General features: G+C 35.4%; 1 protein-coding gene across 3 annotated transcripts in view; it reads left to right on the forward strand.

The window, feature by feature from the left end:
- KMT2C (lysine methyltransferase 2C) overlaps window positions 1–12,800 on the forward strand; it is a 393,502-nt gene extending 380,702 nt beyond the window's left edge. For 2 of the 3 annotated variants that reach the window (XM_037835764.1, XM_037835766.1), the window contains exons 52-61: window positions 248–387; window positions 826–933; window positions 2,408–3,527; window positions 4,426–4,562; window positions 5,559–5,701; window positions 5,975–6,143; window positions 8,810–8,926; window positions 9,369–9,442; window positions 9,743–9,851; window positions 10,762–12,800. In XM_037835764.1, coding sequence (XP_037691692.1) covers window positions 248–387; window positions 826–933; window positions 2,408–3,527; window positions 4,426–4,562; window positions 5,559–5,701; window positions 5,975–6,143; window positions 8,810–8,926; window positions 9,369–9,442; window positions 9,743–9,851; window positions 10,762–10,854 — 2,210 coding nt within the window. In that variant the 3' untranslated portion in view covers window positions 10,855–12,800. The remainder of the gene's footprint in view (window positions 1–247; window positions 388–825; window positions 934–2,407; window positions 3,528–4,425; window positions 4,563–5,558; window positions 5,702–5,974; window positions 6,144–8,809; window positions 8,927–9,368; window positions 9,443–9,742; window positions 9,852–10,761) is intronic. The other variant, XM_037835765.1, reaches the window with a different exon arrangement.
- The last annotated feature ends 1,803 nt before the right edge of the window (window positions 12,801–14,603 follow it).

The raw sequence follows: 14,603 nt of genomic DNA on the forward strand, positions 1-14,603 counted from the left end.
CATTGGTTTCCCAGCTGCGTTGGAGAATAGGCATGTTTTCTTTATTTGTACCCCAGTGCCAAGCACATAATAGATGCCTCATAACCGTAGCTTAGAAGATAAAATTTCTTTTAATTAAATAAAGAATAATACAGGGCATAATGGATCATGTTATAAATTTAAGTTTAGTATAGCATAATTTTATACTCTGAACCTTCTTGTTTCGTTGGTCAATTTTAATTGCTAACAAAAGTCTGTTACCTTTTAGGTCTTACTGGATATAAGGATTCTAGTCATGGAATTGCAGAAAGATCAGCACTGAGACCACAATGGTGTTGTCACTGTAAAGTGGTTGTTCTTGGTAGTGGTGTACGGAAATCTTTCAAAGATCTGACCTTTATGAACAAGGTACTTTTAATATACCTATTATAATCCCACCCCCCACCTCCAATAAAAGTGTCCTTGGAAGTATTCCACTTTTACATTAAAAAAATCATCCATTTCTGCTAGAAAAATATGACATTCCAGGTAGTACTGTCAGCATGTATTATGTTTGGCTTGGGCTTAAATTCAAATCACTACGGCATATTGTTAAATTGGATAGTATAAGGATGATATATTTTTAAAGAGAGTAAAATATAGATAGTAAAGTTTGTTTTTGTAAAATTTACTTCTCTTTGGCCAAATTATTACATGCTAAATATTGGATCATAATTAACTTTTTACTTTTAAAACAGAGAGCCACCTTCACTTTTGAATATAACATAAAAATCAACAGTGCATCGATTCTGTATTTATTAGATTTTCACTTGTTAAGATCTCCATACATTTCTTTTTGATTTTCAGGATTCCCGAGAAAGCTCAAATAGAGTGGAGAAGGATGTTGTCTTTTGCAGTAATAATTGCTTTATTCTTCATTCATCAACTGCACAAGGAAAAACCTTAGAAAACAAGGTAAAATAAGGATGATCTTAATTCAGGCAATAGTATATGAGTGATTTCTATGTTTTGGACATACATTAGTGAATAAAACTAGTATGTCCCCCTGCCTTCAGAGTGCTCTGTGTGTAGGAATTCCTAAGCAGATGGTAATCAATTTGAGAAAGAAAGGTTTTCAAAATCCTTGGTCTGTGTTGCTGTTTCAAAAGACATAAGTTTAATTTACTTGACAACAGTAGGCAGATTTAAATTATATTTAAAAAGCTCAGAATGGAATAGAATACTAACACTAAAATCTTTAATTTACTAATTTAATTACAAATAAATTAATCTTTTTTAATATTAAAAAATTGCTTGTCAAAGTAGGAAAAAAACCTATGCAAAAACAAAATTTGTATCTATTCATGCAATTTGAAGGAAAGTGTTTTGCTTTATACCATGGTGGGAAAGGTTACTTTACTTGATTTTGTGCAGTTTAAGTGTATCTAAGTATGTGGCTGATATAAAAATATAGTTTTTGATTGTATGTTTTGAAGGAATTTTTTTCCTATACAGTAATATAGTCACACTCCAGGTTATTGCTGTAGCATCCCTTTCTCAAAAGAATTGACAATGGTCCCCAATATAATGAAATCTAAGATATATGCCAAATAAATTTAGACTCTAAATTTCATATCAATCTATATGATAGAAGGAGTTGTATTTTGACCAGATAGTTTTCTTAAGTCAGTATGCCATTTCTGCTTATCTCTGGGTTTTATATTGGCATGTCTTTTTTTCAGATACCTTGGGATGGGGGTGGGGGAGTGAGTATGAGAAGAAGGGAAACCTGTGGGTTTGGTGTTTATTAGTTTGTGATCCCTGTACCTAAAGAGAACTTCTAGAGCTTCTCTATCAGTCCACCTCTTTCAGCAACTAGATGATAACTGAGAAGACCTCAAAGAATAGTTAAATATGATTTGTTTGCAGATGGGGCACTCCTTCCCCTTCTTTCATATTTATACCAGTTAATTAAGTCTAAAATTAACAGATGGGAATTTCAAAGAGTGGAGATAAGCTTGTAGGAGATTATATTCTGAAATTCTTGTTTGACAGAAAATACTGTTCCATTGTATAAATTAAAATAGCTCCTCTGACAGCACTGATTTTTTTTTGTCTTTATTCTAGTTAGAAAGGGAGGTGTCCCACAAAGGTTTGAAAGCAGAATATTCTCCAGAGTTGTAGCTTTATTTAAAAAAAAAAAAAAGGCATGGAAAGGATCTACCTACAGTCATTCTGCTTTCATCAGTACTCTCTGTCGATACCTAACCTCTTAGATACCCAATACTGACCTCTGCTATGCATGAAACCTCACCACTTATTGATCCTACCCCCTGGTGTCACACACCCTTTTAAATCCTTAGGGTTCTATATGCCTTCTTGCTTTAACAAGAATTGCTTTTAAAGATTATGAATTCCTCTATTTTCATGGTTTCTTTTTATCGCCCAGGAATCCATTCCTTCGTTGCCACAGTCACCTACAAAAGAGACACCTTCCAAAGCATTTCATCAGTACAATAACAACATCTCCACTTTAGATGTGCATTGCCTCCCGCAGCTTCAGGAAAAAGTTTCTCCCCCTGCATCACCTCCCATCACTTTTCCTCCTGCTTTTGAAGCAGCCAAAGTAGAGGCAAAACCAGATGAACTTAAAGTAACAGTCAAGTTAAAGCCTCGGCTAAGAACTGTACATGGTGGGTTTGATGATTGTAGGCCTTTAAATAAAAAGTGGAGAGGAATGAAATGGAAGAAATGGAGTATTCATATTCTAATCCCCAAGGGGACATTCAAACCACCTTGTGAGGATGAAATAGATGAATTTCTGAAGAAATTGGGGACTTCCCTTAAACCTGATCCTGTGCCCAAAGATTATAGGAAGTGTTGCTTTTGTCATGAAGAAGGTGATGGACTGACAGATGGACCAGCACGGCTACTCAACCTTGACTTAGATCTGTGGGTCCACTTGAATTGTGCCCTGTGGTCTACAGAGGTCTATGAGACCCAGGCTGGTGCCTTAATAAATGTGGAACTAGCGCTGAGGAGAGGCCTGCAAATGAAATGTGTCTTCTGTCATAAAATGGGTGCCACAAGTGGATGTCACAGATTTCGATGCACCAACATTTATCACTTTACTTGCGCCATTAAAGCACAATGCATGTTTTTTAAGGACAAAACTATGCTTTGTCCCATGCACAAACCAAAGGGAATTCATGAGCAAGAGTTAAGTTACTTTGCAGTCTTCAGGCGGGTCTATGTTCAGCGGGATGAGGTGCGACAGATTGCTAGCATTGTGCAGCGAGGAGAACGTGACCACACCTTTCGTGTTGGAAGCCTCATCTTCCATACAATTGGTCAGCTGCTTCCACAACAGATGCAAGCATTCCATTCTCCTAAAGCACTCTTCCCTGTTGGTTATGAAGCCAGCCGGTTGTACTGGAGCACGCGCTATGCCAATAGGCGCTGTTGCTATCTGTGCTCCATTGAGGAGAAAGATGGGCATCCCGTGTTCGTGATCAGAATTGTGGAACAAGGCCATGAAGATCTAGTCTTAAGTGACACTTCAGCTAAAGGTAACTCCTCCTTTTATATGCTCTGCACAACTAGTTATTGTGATGTTGAGCTAATAAATGCTTTATGTCAATATTTTCATGTTTCTTCTCATGTTCATTTCATATTTTTCAAGAGAGATGGATTTTTCATTTTCTAAACACTTGTATGACTTACTCTAATAAAAAAGTCAGGTCAATATGTATTTGAAAATAGAATTTGTAAAATAAGTCCGAAAACAATTTGTAGATCAAACTTTTCCATCTTGTTCTTAATGGTGGTTTCTAGAAGGCATATATAAAGCATATTGTGTATGTTGTCTGATCTCAAGAGCATCAGATATTGAATAATTTTGGAGCTGGAAATCAGACAATTTTGACCCCCAAGGTTTTGCCTGGATAGCCATTTTTATCAATGTAGAAAGAAAGTACTGGGAAGCTGCTTATTTAATGTTTAACAGTTTTTTTAAATGTATAAACATGCTTTAAAAGTAATTCCAAAGAAAATACCAATTTCACATTTGAATTTAAATCTGTGAGGAAAGGGACAAATGTACAGATATTACTAATGAGAATAATCATTTCAAAATTTAACATAAGACCCATATGGAAATGAATTAATTACTTGATTGAATTTTCAGTTAAATTACACTTTGTTTTATACTTTTAATGTTTAATTTCCTAATATAACATAATCTTTCCCCAAAATTTTCATAAGTCTTTAAAATATATTGCTGCCACTTCATAAGCACATATTACCAAGTTGGTTAGATTACTACCCAAAAGATTTTATTTGGAAACTGGTAAGTCTTTGTAAGTGGTTATTCTTTGTTTTTCTCTTGTTTTATAGTGCATCCTGTTTTTCTCTCTGCTTAGCTAAGAGCACGTTTGTCATAAAAAATCATTTATTGTCCATATGTAGGTGTTTGGGATAAAATTTTGGAACCTGTGGCATGTGTGAGAAGAAAATCTGAAATGCTTCAACTTTTTCCAGCATATCTAAAAGGAGAAGATCTGTTTGGCTTGACAGTCTCTGCAGTGGCACGAATAGCTGAATCAGTGAGTGTTTAGATCAAGATTTGAAATCAAAATTGCTTTTTTCTCAATGTGACTACTTTATTAATACTGTAATATTTATGATACTTTGCAGGTAGTGAATTTGTCTAAGGATTTACCCCTGTCTTTCTTAAAGAAAACAAAGCATTTCTGGTTAATTGGGAGATCTCAATAAACATTAATGTTCATTCAGTGAGGTGGTTAGCAAACTTTAGGTTCTCTGCAGGGCTGAGGGCAAGCAAAGGTGAACAGCACCAGCAGTATTTTGTCTTGTTATTATGCTGGATTGGTGGGGATCTTCTTTCCCCTTTTGCTTTCTAAAGTTCTCATGCACTTACAAATGTTGCCGTGCCTGTTCCCAATTATTGAGTGTGTATGGCCACTCACCCGTTGTCTTCCCAGGACCAGTTGCCAGAATGCTGGAGCACTCATGTCTTCTCTGGCATCTCTTCACCTAAAAGATTACAAGCATGCTTGGCAAGGGATCTAATTGAACTGTACCCAGACAATACTTTTGAAAAATTGCATGATTATAAAGTTTTCAAGAATAAAAAATTGTGTTTTATTTGGAAGAGCAGTGAACACCCCAAAGACATTGAGTAACATGCCTAGTTACTTCCTTGATACAATCCTGCCTAAATTATTATGTCTTTTATGGAATAGTCCTTTAAATAAAATGATTTTACAGGTAAACCTTAAGCTACCACCTCTATTCCCAGGGCATTCAAAGTGATAACCATATCACATCATTGTCTAATTGAAAGATCAAGAAAGTAAACCATATAAATGATTTTAAACTATATCCAAGTGAAAGAACTAAGTTGTGAATTACAACACTCCCCATGTTTATGAATGTTGAAATAAATCAGATCCTAAGATCACATAAGCATCGGACGTTGGTTGGTATGGGTGTGTTCTATGACTTAAGCTTTTTCTTTAAGGAATATTTGCTAAATTTTGCTTTAAAATTGAAGTTTTGCCTGTTTTGCTACTTTTCAGCTACCTGGGGTTGAAGCATGTGAGAACTATACCTTCCGATATGGCCGAAATCCTCTCATGGAACTTCCTCTTGCCGTTAACCCCACGGGTTGTGCCCGATCTGAACCTAAAATGAGTACCCATGTCAAGAGGTTTGTGTTAAGGTATTTTGTTTTAACTTCACATAGTACAGCCCAGGGTTTCTAGGCTTATTAGTGGTTTTTTTGTGCTTGATTTGTCTGCTGCTTACAAACCCTGTTGTCTCTGGCTGTGTATGTGCATGACTAAATCAGAGAAATCGCTGTGTTGTCTCTGCTAGGTAGCTTTTAATGTATGTTTCTGTCAATAAGAATTTGAATCACTCTGTTTTTGGCATTATTCAGAGATATCTTCAGTTTTCCTTGTATTTTTTCCTGTTGATATGCCATCGTCTGCAGGCCTCACACCTTAAACAGCACCAGCACCTCAAAATCATTTCAGAGCACAGTCACTGGAGAACTAAATGCGCCTTACAGTAAACAGTTTGTCCATTCCAAGTCATCTCAATACCGGAAAATGAAGACTGAATGGAAATCCAATGTGTATCTAGCCCGGTCTCGGATTCAGGTGAGGAAATAATTTGTTCAGGAAGAGAAGGGGCAGGGTGGCCTCTCTAGAATTCTGAAGATACTGATATCAAGTATGTGAAAAATGATATCACATGGCTGCAGGAATAGAATCATATTTTTAAAATCATATATTTCTGTATCAAATATTGTCAGTTTATAACTCACTTGTAGTTGAGCATCTAGTTTTCCAAATGAACTCGATAATCAGTTTGATGAGCTCCAAAATAATTGAGGGTAAAAACATTGGGTTTATATTACATTTTTAAATAACTAGCATTAGATGTTGAGTCTTCTCATCTAAAAACATAGTGCATCTTCCATTTTGTTCAAGTGCACTTTTTGTGTCTTTCAGGAATATTTTTTTAGTTTTCCATGTAGATTTTCCACAATTCTCATTAAGTTTATGCCTAGGTATTTCATTCTTTGCTATGGACTATTCCATTATTTTTTCTAATTGGTTTATTGTTTGTATAAATGAAGGTTGTTGATTTTTGCATGAGTATTTTATACCTTTTTCCTTCATTAATTTTAGTATTCCATTTATTTTTATTTCTGGGGATAAATTTTAGATTAGTTAGTTGTATTTGCAAATAGAGATGGCCTTAACTCTTTTTTTCCCCGGTTTTCATACCTTAAATTTATTTATCTTATCTATTGTCTTAGCTAATACTCCAGTATTGTGATAATTAGTAGGCAGAGTCGGATTTGTAATTTTAACAAAAACCTTTAGTTTTTCTCCATAAAGAAAGAAAATGCTAGCTTTTCAAATCTACCCTTTTATTTTCAGTGTTTCTTTTTTTTTCTTTGTGTTAAGACCACATATAGCTAGGTCTTATTTTTAAATCCTACAGTCTGGGTCTGTCTTTTGATGGAAGCATTCATTCCATTCACATTTACTGTAATAACTAACATCCTGTATTTTATTCCCCTCTTAACTTGATGAATATTATTTGGTTTACATTGTTTCCTCTTTTTCTTTTTCCTTAGTTTGCTGGTTTGATGAAGTTGCTGTTTATTCTTTTTTCTCTTGTTATTTAAAAGTTTTCATACTTTATATTCATTAATGATTTTCTCTTGCCTTACTTTTATAATTAGATATTTCTCATTATTGAATATTAGATTCCAGTTATTTCCCTTAGCCAGTTTCTAAATTTTCCTGAGATACTGTTTTTACTCATATACTATTCTAATTTCTCTTATAATATGCCCCTGCTGTTTCAAAAGCCCATGTGTAACAGGACCTCAGAGTGAATTTACTTAAGCAAGAACTCTGAAAGTGCCCAAAAAAGAAAAGAGTAACCAAGTTCTGGAAACATCACCAGGAACACCACATTCCTAAATGGGGCATTACCATTTGTGATACTAAGTGACATAAGGAGAATCTAAGTACTATACTTCCGAAGCAGCAGCAGCTTATTTCTGATACATACACGAAGTCGAGACCATCTGTGGCTCAGACTTCATAACTAAAACCATTTAGTCCTGCTATTGATTGCCCCCTTTGCCATTGTCTTAAGCTTAATCATGCTGAAAAAAATTCTTTTCAATAATAAAATGTCACAGTTACATTTATGTATGTCTGAAATACTCAAAATGTGTACATTATCAAGTGTGTTTTGGTTTGTTTACCACTGAGTCATATCTGGAATTGAACAGATAAACTGCATAAATGTTTTTTTAAGAAGCTAATTCTCTGACATACTAAAATCTCAGACATTGGCCTTCCCAGCTATATTCTCCAAGCTGGTGCTTGATGAAGACTATATCTGCAGATAATTCTCCATGAAACACATAATCTTCCTTACTTTTCTACTAATACTTTCTCATCAGTTTTAGTAGAATGCAGAAACCCTAATAGTTATGTAACTTGACAAGACAAATACTCTTCCACGGAAACTATCTTTTTCCCAGTATATCATTTTTCTGGAATTCGTGTATTGCTGAAATTTTTAAATGGTGAATGTAGTATGTGATTTGCCAGGGCAGTAGCACACAATACAAGCTGCCAAATGAGAGAGATGGCTTCATTGCTTTAGCCAATTCAAATTCCTTTGACAGCCTCAGAATTTTGTATCAGGAAAAATATTTGCCTTCCGCAAGAGCTTTGTTTCCAACTTTCCTGATAATTAGGGTAAAATAAAAGTTAGCCTGTTTTTCATATTTTTCCCTTAGCCTCCAGGAAGCTCATAGCCACATGTGAAGGCTGTCTATAGTATTTATAATAATCCCTTATAGTTAGCCTTATTTTTATTTTATTAAATTTGTCATGTCAGTCCTTTAGAATAGTAGAATAAAATAAATGCCAGAGGCCATTCGCTTCTTTGGTTGGTGGGCTCTCAGCATGGTGTTACATGGAAGATGACAGCCTTGTAAAAATGTGGACAGCCAGTAACGTTACTTGGCTCATCTCATGTTCATATCACAGTCAAAGTCTGATAGATAAACCCTAAGAATTCAGTGTTTTTTTAAACAGATGTTAAAAACAAGATAGTGACAGAAAATATTTGTGTTAGTACTGGCTAGTTCTTAAATTTCAAAATATAGCATATTCAATTAAAAAGATTGAGTTCTTGTGAGACCCTAATATGACTTGATAAGACCCAAAGGTAATATCTTTATATGAAAAAGAGAATGCAGTTAAGTTGTTTTGTTTTTGTTTTGCAGGGGCTGGGCCTCTATGCTGCTAGGGACATTGAGAAGCACACCATGGTCATTGAATATATTGGGACTATCATTCGAAATGAAGTAGCAAACAGAAAAGAGAAACTTTATGAGTCTCAGGTATGTGTTGTACATGTGATTTTATAAGACTTTCTACGTCATTCTCTCTCTGTTCTTGTGCCATCTGAACGTCCTGAAAAGACAGGACCAAATCTGACCATCATGTTCAATTTTGAACAAAAGCTGTATCTGGATATTCGTATCTTTTCTTCTTCTCTCTTTCCTTTAGTCTTCTCTCTTTAAATTGGTGTTATTATTTGCATAAGTGTAACTAGATTAATGAGGCTGGCTTCACAAACAACCAACTGAGTCATTGTTTTATGTTCATATTATTATTTCTGCATGTGGTTAGTATAATATTCACAATGAGTGTGATTAGAGTGCATTTCAGTTCCTATTTAGGCTTCCTGATGTAGATATGAACATGGAGAGCATTTCTAATATGCACTGATGGCTAACTTGTTTTTCTATGAGAGCTAGAAAAAAGTATTTTGTCTTTCAGAACCGCGGCGTGTACATGTTCCGCATGGATAATGACCATGTTATTGATGCAACACTTACAGGAGGGCCTGCACGGTGAGAACAAAAAAAGGAATCTGATAACTTAGTTCTTTTGCTTTGTGGAGTTGATGGTAGTGGACAGAAGATCCAAGCAGGGGAGAAATGCTCACTTCAGCCTTTCAGTGTTTTAAAATTTCTGGGCAAATGAGTCATTATGAAAAGAATTTTCATTTAAAATTGTGTATTCCTCCTTGTCCTTCTAATGGGCAAATAGAAATGTAATTAGGAAAAAGTTTTCCCTATCAACTAAAGTTTTTTTTGAAGCTTCTTCCAGTTGTTTTACAATTAATAGTTTTCTGAAATGGTGGCTTGCAGATATATCAACCATTCGTGTGCACCTAATTGTGTGGCTGAAGTGGTGACTTTTGAGAGAGGACACAAAATTATCATCAGCTCCAATCGGAGAATCCAGAAAGGAGAAGAGGTGAGAGTTTGAGGGATAGTGTCTGCTGTGTTGTTCATACCCCCTGATACATGGTGGTTTACTCCTTTAAACAGTGCACTTTGTTTTCCAATTCTTTATTGCTAGAAAAAGTTTCCTCATAATAGGTCAAATTTTGCCGTCTTACATTTTGCCCATCAGGCTTTCAAGTTACCACCTTCTTCCACATGACAGCTTTGAAATATTTAATATGAACTCTCCCCCTCTCCCTTATTCTTCTGTTCCACATATTAGACACCACAGCCTTTTCCTGTCTTTGATTCTTCTTTGCCCCATTAACCTGAACACAGCTTGGCAGTATCTCTCAAGATCATGCTTGTAATCAAACTGATATTTGAAGAATGTCATGAGAGGTTAATAATCTGATAACTCTTAAAGAGATATCCCTTAAATATTCCTTTTCATGAGCAAAGATGAAGGAAGACACATGTTAGCTGCTACAGGCATTTCATCTCTGGCCAAAGTTGCATGTCCCAGTAAGCAAATAAAGGGTTGGGGAAGCCTTGCAATGAGTGGGGCAGAGGTTGGGAAGGGGGTACATCCCGCCCAAAGCATTGTATTACCAATTCCCTCCATGCACTTTAGGGGACAGTGCTGTGAGGAATTGGAGAAACAAAGTTTCCTCCAGCCAGCCCACCCTTTCTGAAACCTGGTTTGGCTTAAAAAAATGTTGCTTCTCATTTCCTCCGTCCCTTTGGGATCCCTAGGTGTTAAGTATAGCTGTTAGTTTGCTTATTTCTTTTTGAGGGTGGTAAACCCAAGGATCCATGGAGCCTCAACAAATCAGGTCTTTATGTCTGTGTTTGCTGGTTTTGAATACTAGGGAGATCCAGGAAGAAAGCTCCTCCTTTTCTTTCTGTCCTTTCTTACGCTCTTTCTTTGCTACGGGCAGCTTTGTTATGACTATAAGTTTGACTTTGAAGATGACCAGCACAAGATTCCATGTCACTGTGGAGCTGTAAACTGCCGGAAATGGATGAACTGAAATGCATTCCTTGCTATCTCAGCGGGCGGCTTGTCCCTAGGAAGAAGAGATTCAACACATCATTTGAATTTTGCAGACAGAAAGATATTTTTGTTTTCTGTTTTATGACTTTTTGAAAAATAGCTTCTGAGAGTTCTGATATCCTCAGTCCTTTAGGTTAAAGAAGCACCAGGAGAAAGCTAACTAAAGCAACTTCCCTGAAGTTGCTGAGGTTAAACAGAATTACAGAATGGTCCAGCACTTTTGCTTTTTTCTTTTCTTTTCTTTTCGCCTTTTTTTGTTTTTTGTTTTGTTTTTGTGGGTGGGCTTTGTTTTGTTTGTTTTAATCTCACTAAGGAGAAACTTTTACTGGGGCAAAGAGCCGATGGCTGCCCTGCCCCATGGCAGGGGCCTTCCTATGAATGTAAGACTGAAATCACCAGCGAAAGGGAGATGTCCAAAGTGCTGGCCACAGCCTTATTTGAAAAAGGGGCAGGCCCTCTAATTTAAAAGTTTTTTTTAAATAAAGTAGACACCACTGAACAAGGAATGTACTGAAATGACTTCCTTAGGGATAGAGCTAAGGGATAATAACTTGCACTAAAATACATTTAAATACTTGATTCCATGAGTCAGTTTATTGTAGTTTTGATTTCTGTAAAATAAGAGAAACCTTTTGTATTTATTATTGAATAAGTGAATGAAGCTATTTTTAAATAAAAGTTAGAAGAAAGCCAAGCTGCTGCTGTTACCTGCAGAACTAACAAACCCTGTTACTTTGTACAAATATGTAAATATTTTGAGAAAAAAAATACAGTATAAAAATAGTTATTGACCAAATGCTACCAGGCTCTGCAGCAGCTTGGGTGCTTATAAAATGTTCATAGGGATGTTACAATATAATTTTGTTATTAAATATGCCATTATAATTATGTAATAACCAAAATTTCAACCTAGAGTGTTTGGGGTTTTTTGGAAACTATGGTCTATTAGTACTTAATTGTTTTATACACCTTACTTCTGATAGAACAGAGTGTATTGCTATGGCTACAACTTTTATAGCTGTTTTGGTAATTTAAACTAATTTTTTCATATTATATTGTTGCATCCCTACTTCTTCCTTCAGTCAGGTTTTTTTGTGCTTACAATTTGTGATAACTGTGAATAACTGCTTAAAAATACACCCAAATGGAGGCTGAATTTTTTTCTTCAGCAAAAGTAGTTTTGATTAGAACTTTGTTTCAGGCCACAAAGAATCATGTAAACATAATAGGATCATGTAGCAGGAATTTAAATCTAACTCTTTAGCCTTCTATTTAACACAAAATATTGAAAAAAGAAAAGAAAAAAAAAAAGGAGATGTGATGAAGCTTGCAGCTGCAGGACTCCGGCAATAGGGTTTTGGAAGATGTAATTTTAAAATGTGTTTGTATGAACTGTTTGTTTACATTTCTTTAATAATAATAATTAAAAAAAAAACAACACTGTTTTGTGTTTGCTTGTAGAAACTTAATCAGCATTTTGAACCAGGTTAGCTTTTTATTTTGTACTTAAAATTCTGGTACTGACACTTCACAGGCTAAGTATAAAATGAAGTTTTTTGTGTGCACAATTAAAGTGGACTGTAAACTGTTGGTATATTCAGTGATACAGTTCTAAACTTGTATATGGCATGATGTATTTTTATCTTAAACAGAATAAATCAATTGTATATATTTTTCTCTTGAGAAATAGCTGTATGAAATTTGTTTCTTGAATATTTTTCTTCTCTTGTACAATATTCTGACATCCTACCAGTATTTGTCCTACCGGGTTTTTGTTTTGTTTTGTTTTCTGTTCTGTATAATAGTATCTAATGTTGGCAAAAATTGAATTTTTTGAAGTATACAGAGTGTTATGGGTTTTGGAATTTGTGGACACAGATTTAGAAGATCACCATTTACAAATAAAATATTTTACGTCTATAATGGCTGCCTTGAATTTCTCTGTTAGTAGTCTCTAATACTGTAATTGGAGCTCTTACATTTATAATTGCTTGAAATTCATTGACAGTCTGGTTTTTCTTCCAGCATTACTAGAGTGCTGATGGAATTAGTTGGTTCTTTTTCTTTTCATATAAATGTTTTAGACATAGGTTCATAACTCATTCCAACTGGAGATTCTCTCTTCCCCGCAGCTGAAGAAGGGGACTTACATGTTTACTAGGGTCAGATTTAAAAATATTCTTGGGGCCTTGTTCCATTGTTTTAAAGTCTGTTTTTGTTTAATTGTTAAAGATGGACTTCTTTTATTTTAGTAACTTACAACCTAAAATTTCCCCCTTTAACCACATTTGGATATTTTATTTATTGACATCAATTAAATTAACAGTGTTGTGCAACCATCACCATCTTCCATTACCATTACTTTTCCATCACCCGCAACAGAAATTTTGTACCAGTTAAACTTTAACCCAACTTCCCTAGCCCTCCACAGTCACTGGGAACCCAAATCCCGGTTTCTGGCTCTTAAGAATTTGCTTATTCTAAAATTTGTATTGGTGAGATCATACGATTTTTGTCCTTTTCTGTCTGACTTATTCCATTCAACATGAGGTGTTCAAGGTTCATCCACATAATTGTGTGCATCAGTACCTCATTTGTTTTCAGGGCTGCATAATATCCCACTGTCTGCACATACATTTTCCTAATCCATTCATCTGCTGGTGGATACTTGGGTTGCTTCCATCTTTTAGCAATAGTAAATAATGGCACTATGAATATCGGTGTACAAATACCTGTTTGTGTCCCTGGTTTCAGTTCTTTTGAGTATTTAACCAGAAGTAGGATTTCCAGGTCACATGGTAATTCTATACTTAATTCTCTGAGAAACCGCCCAAATTTTTCCACAGCAGCTGCACCATTTAACGTTGCCACCAACGGTGAACGAGTGTTCCTGTTTTTCCACATCCTCTCCAACACTTGTTTTCCATTTTTAAATAGTAGGCATTCTAGAGGGTGTCAACTGAATATCTCACTGTAGTTTTGATTTGCATTTCCCTGATGGCCAGTGATGTTGAGCATCTTTTCATGTTATCTTTAGCCATTTGTATTTCTTCTGTGGAGAAAACGCCTATTCAAGTCTATTGACCATTTTTTAATTGGGTTGTTTGTCTTTTAATAGTTGAGTTGTCGGGGCTCTTTATATACCCTGGATATTAAACCCTTATCAGAGATGTGGTTTCCAAATATTTCCTCCCATTCTGTAGGTTGTCTTTTTACTTTCATGATGAAGTCCTTTGTATAAAAATTTTTAATTTTGAGGAGGCCCTATTTATTTTTTCTATTGTTGCTTATGTTTATGGTGTAAAGTCTAAGAAATTGCTGCCTAACATTATATCCTGAAGATGCTTCCCTATGTTTTCTTCTAGGATTTTGATAGTCCTGATTGTTACATTTAGGTCTTTGGTACATTTTGAGTTAATTTTTGTATGTAGTGTGAGATAAAGATCCACCTTCATTCCTTTACACATGGATATCCAATTTTCGTGGCACCACTTGCTGAAGAGACTATTCTTTCCCAATTGAGTGGACTTGGCACCCTAGTCAAAAGTCAGTTGACCAGACATGTAAGGGTCTATTTCTGAACTCTCAATTCTATTCCACTGGTCTACATATCTATCTTTGTGCCAGTACCATGCTGTTTTGACCACTGGAGCTTTGTCATATATTTTAAAGTTGAGACGTGTGGGTCCTCCAACTTAGTTCTTTTTCAAGATGTTTTTGGCTATT

This window comes from Choloepus didactylus, chromosome 5 (genome assembly GCF_015220235.1).
Source record: "Choloepus didactylus isolate mChoDid1 chromosome 5, mChoDid1.pri, whole genome shotgun sequence".
NCBI lineage: Eukaryota > Metazoa > Chordata > Mammalia > Pilosa > Megalonychidae > Choloepus > Choloepus didactylus.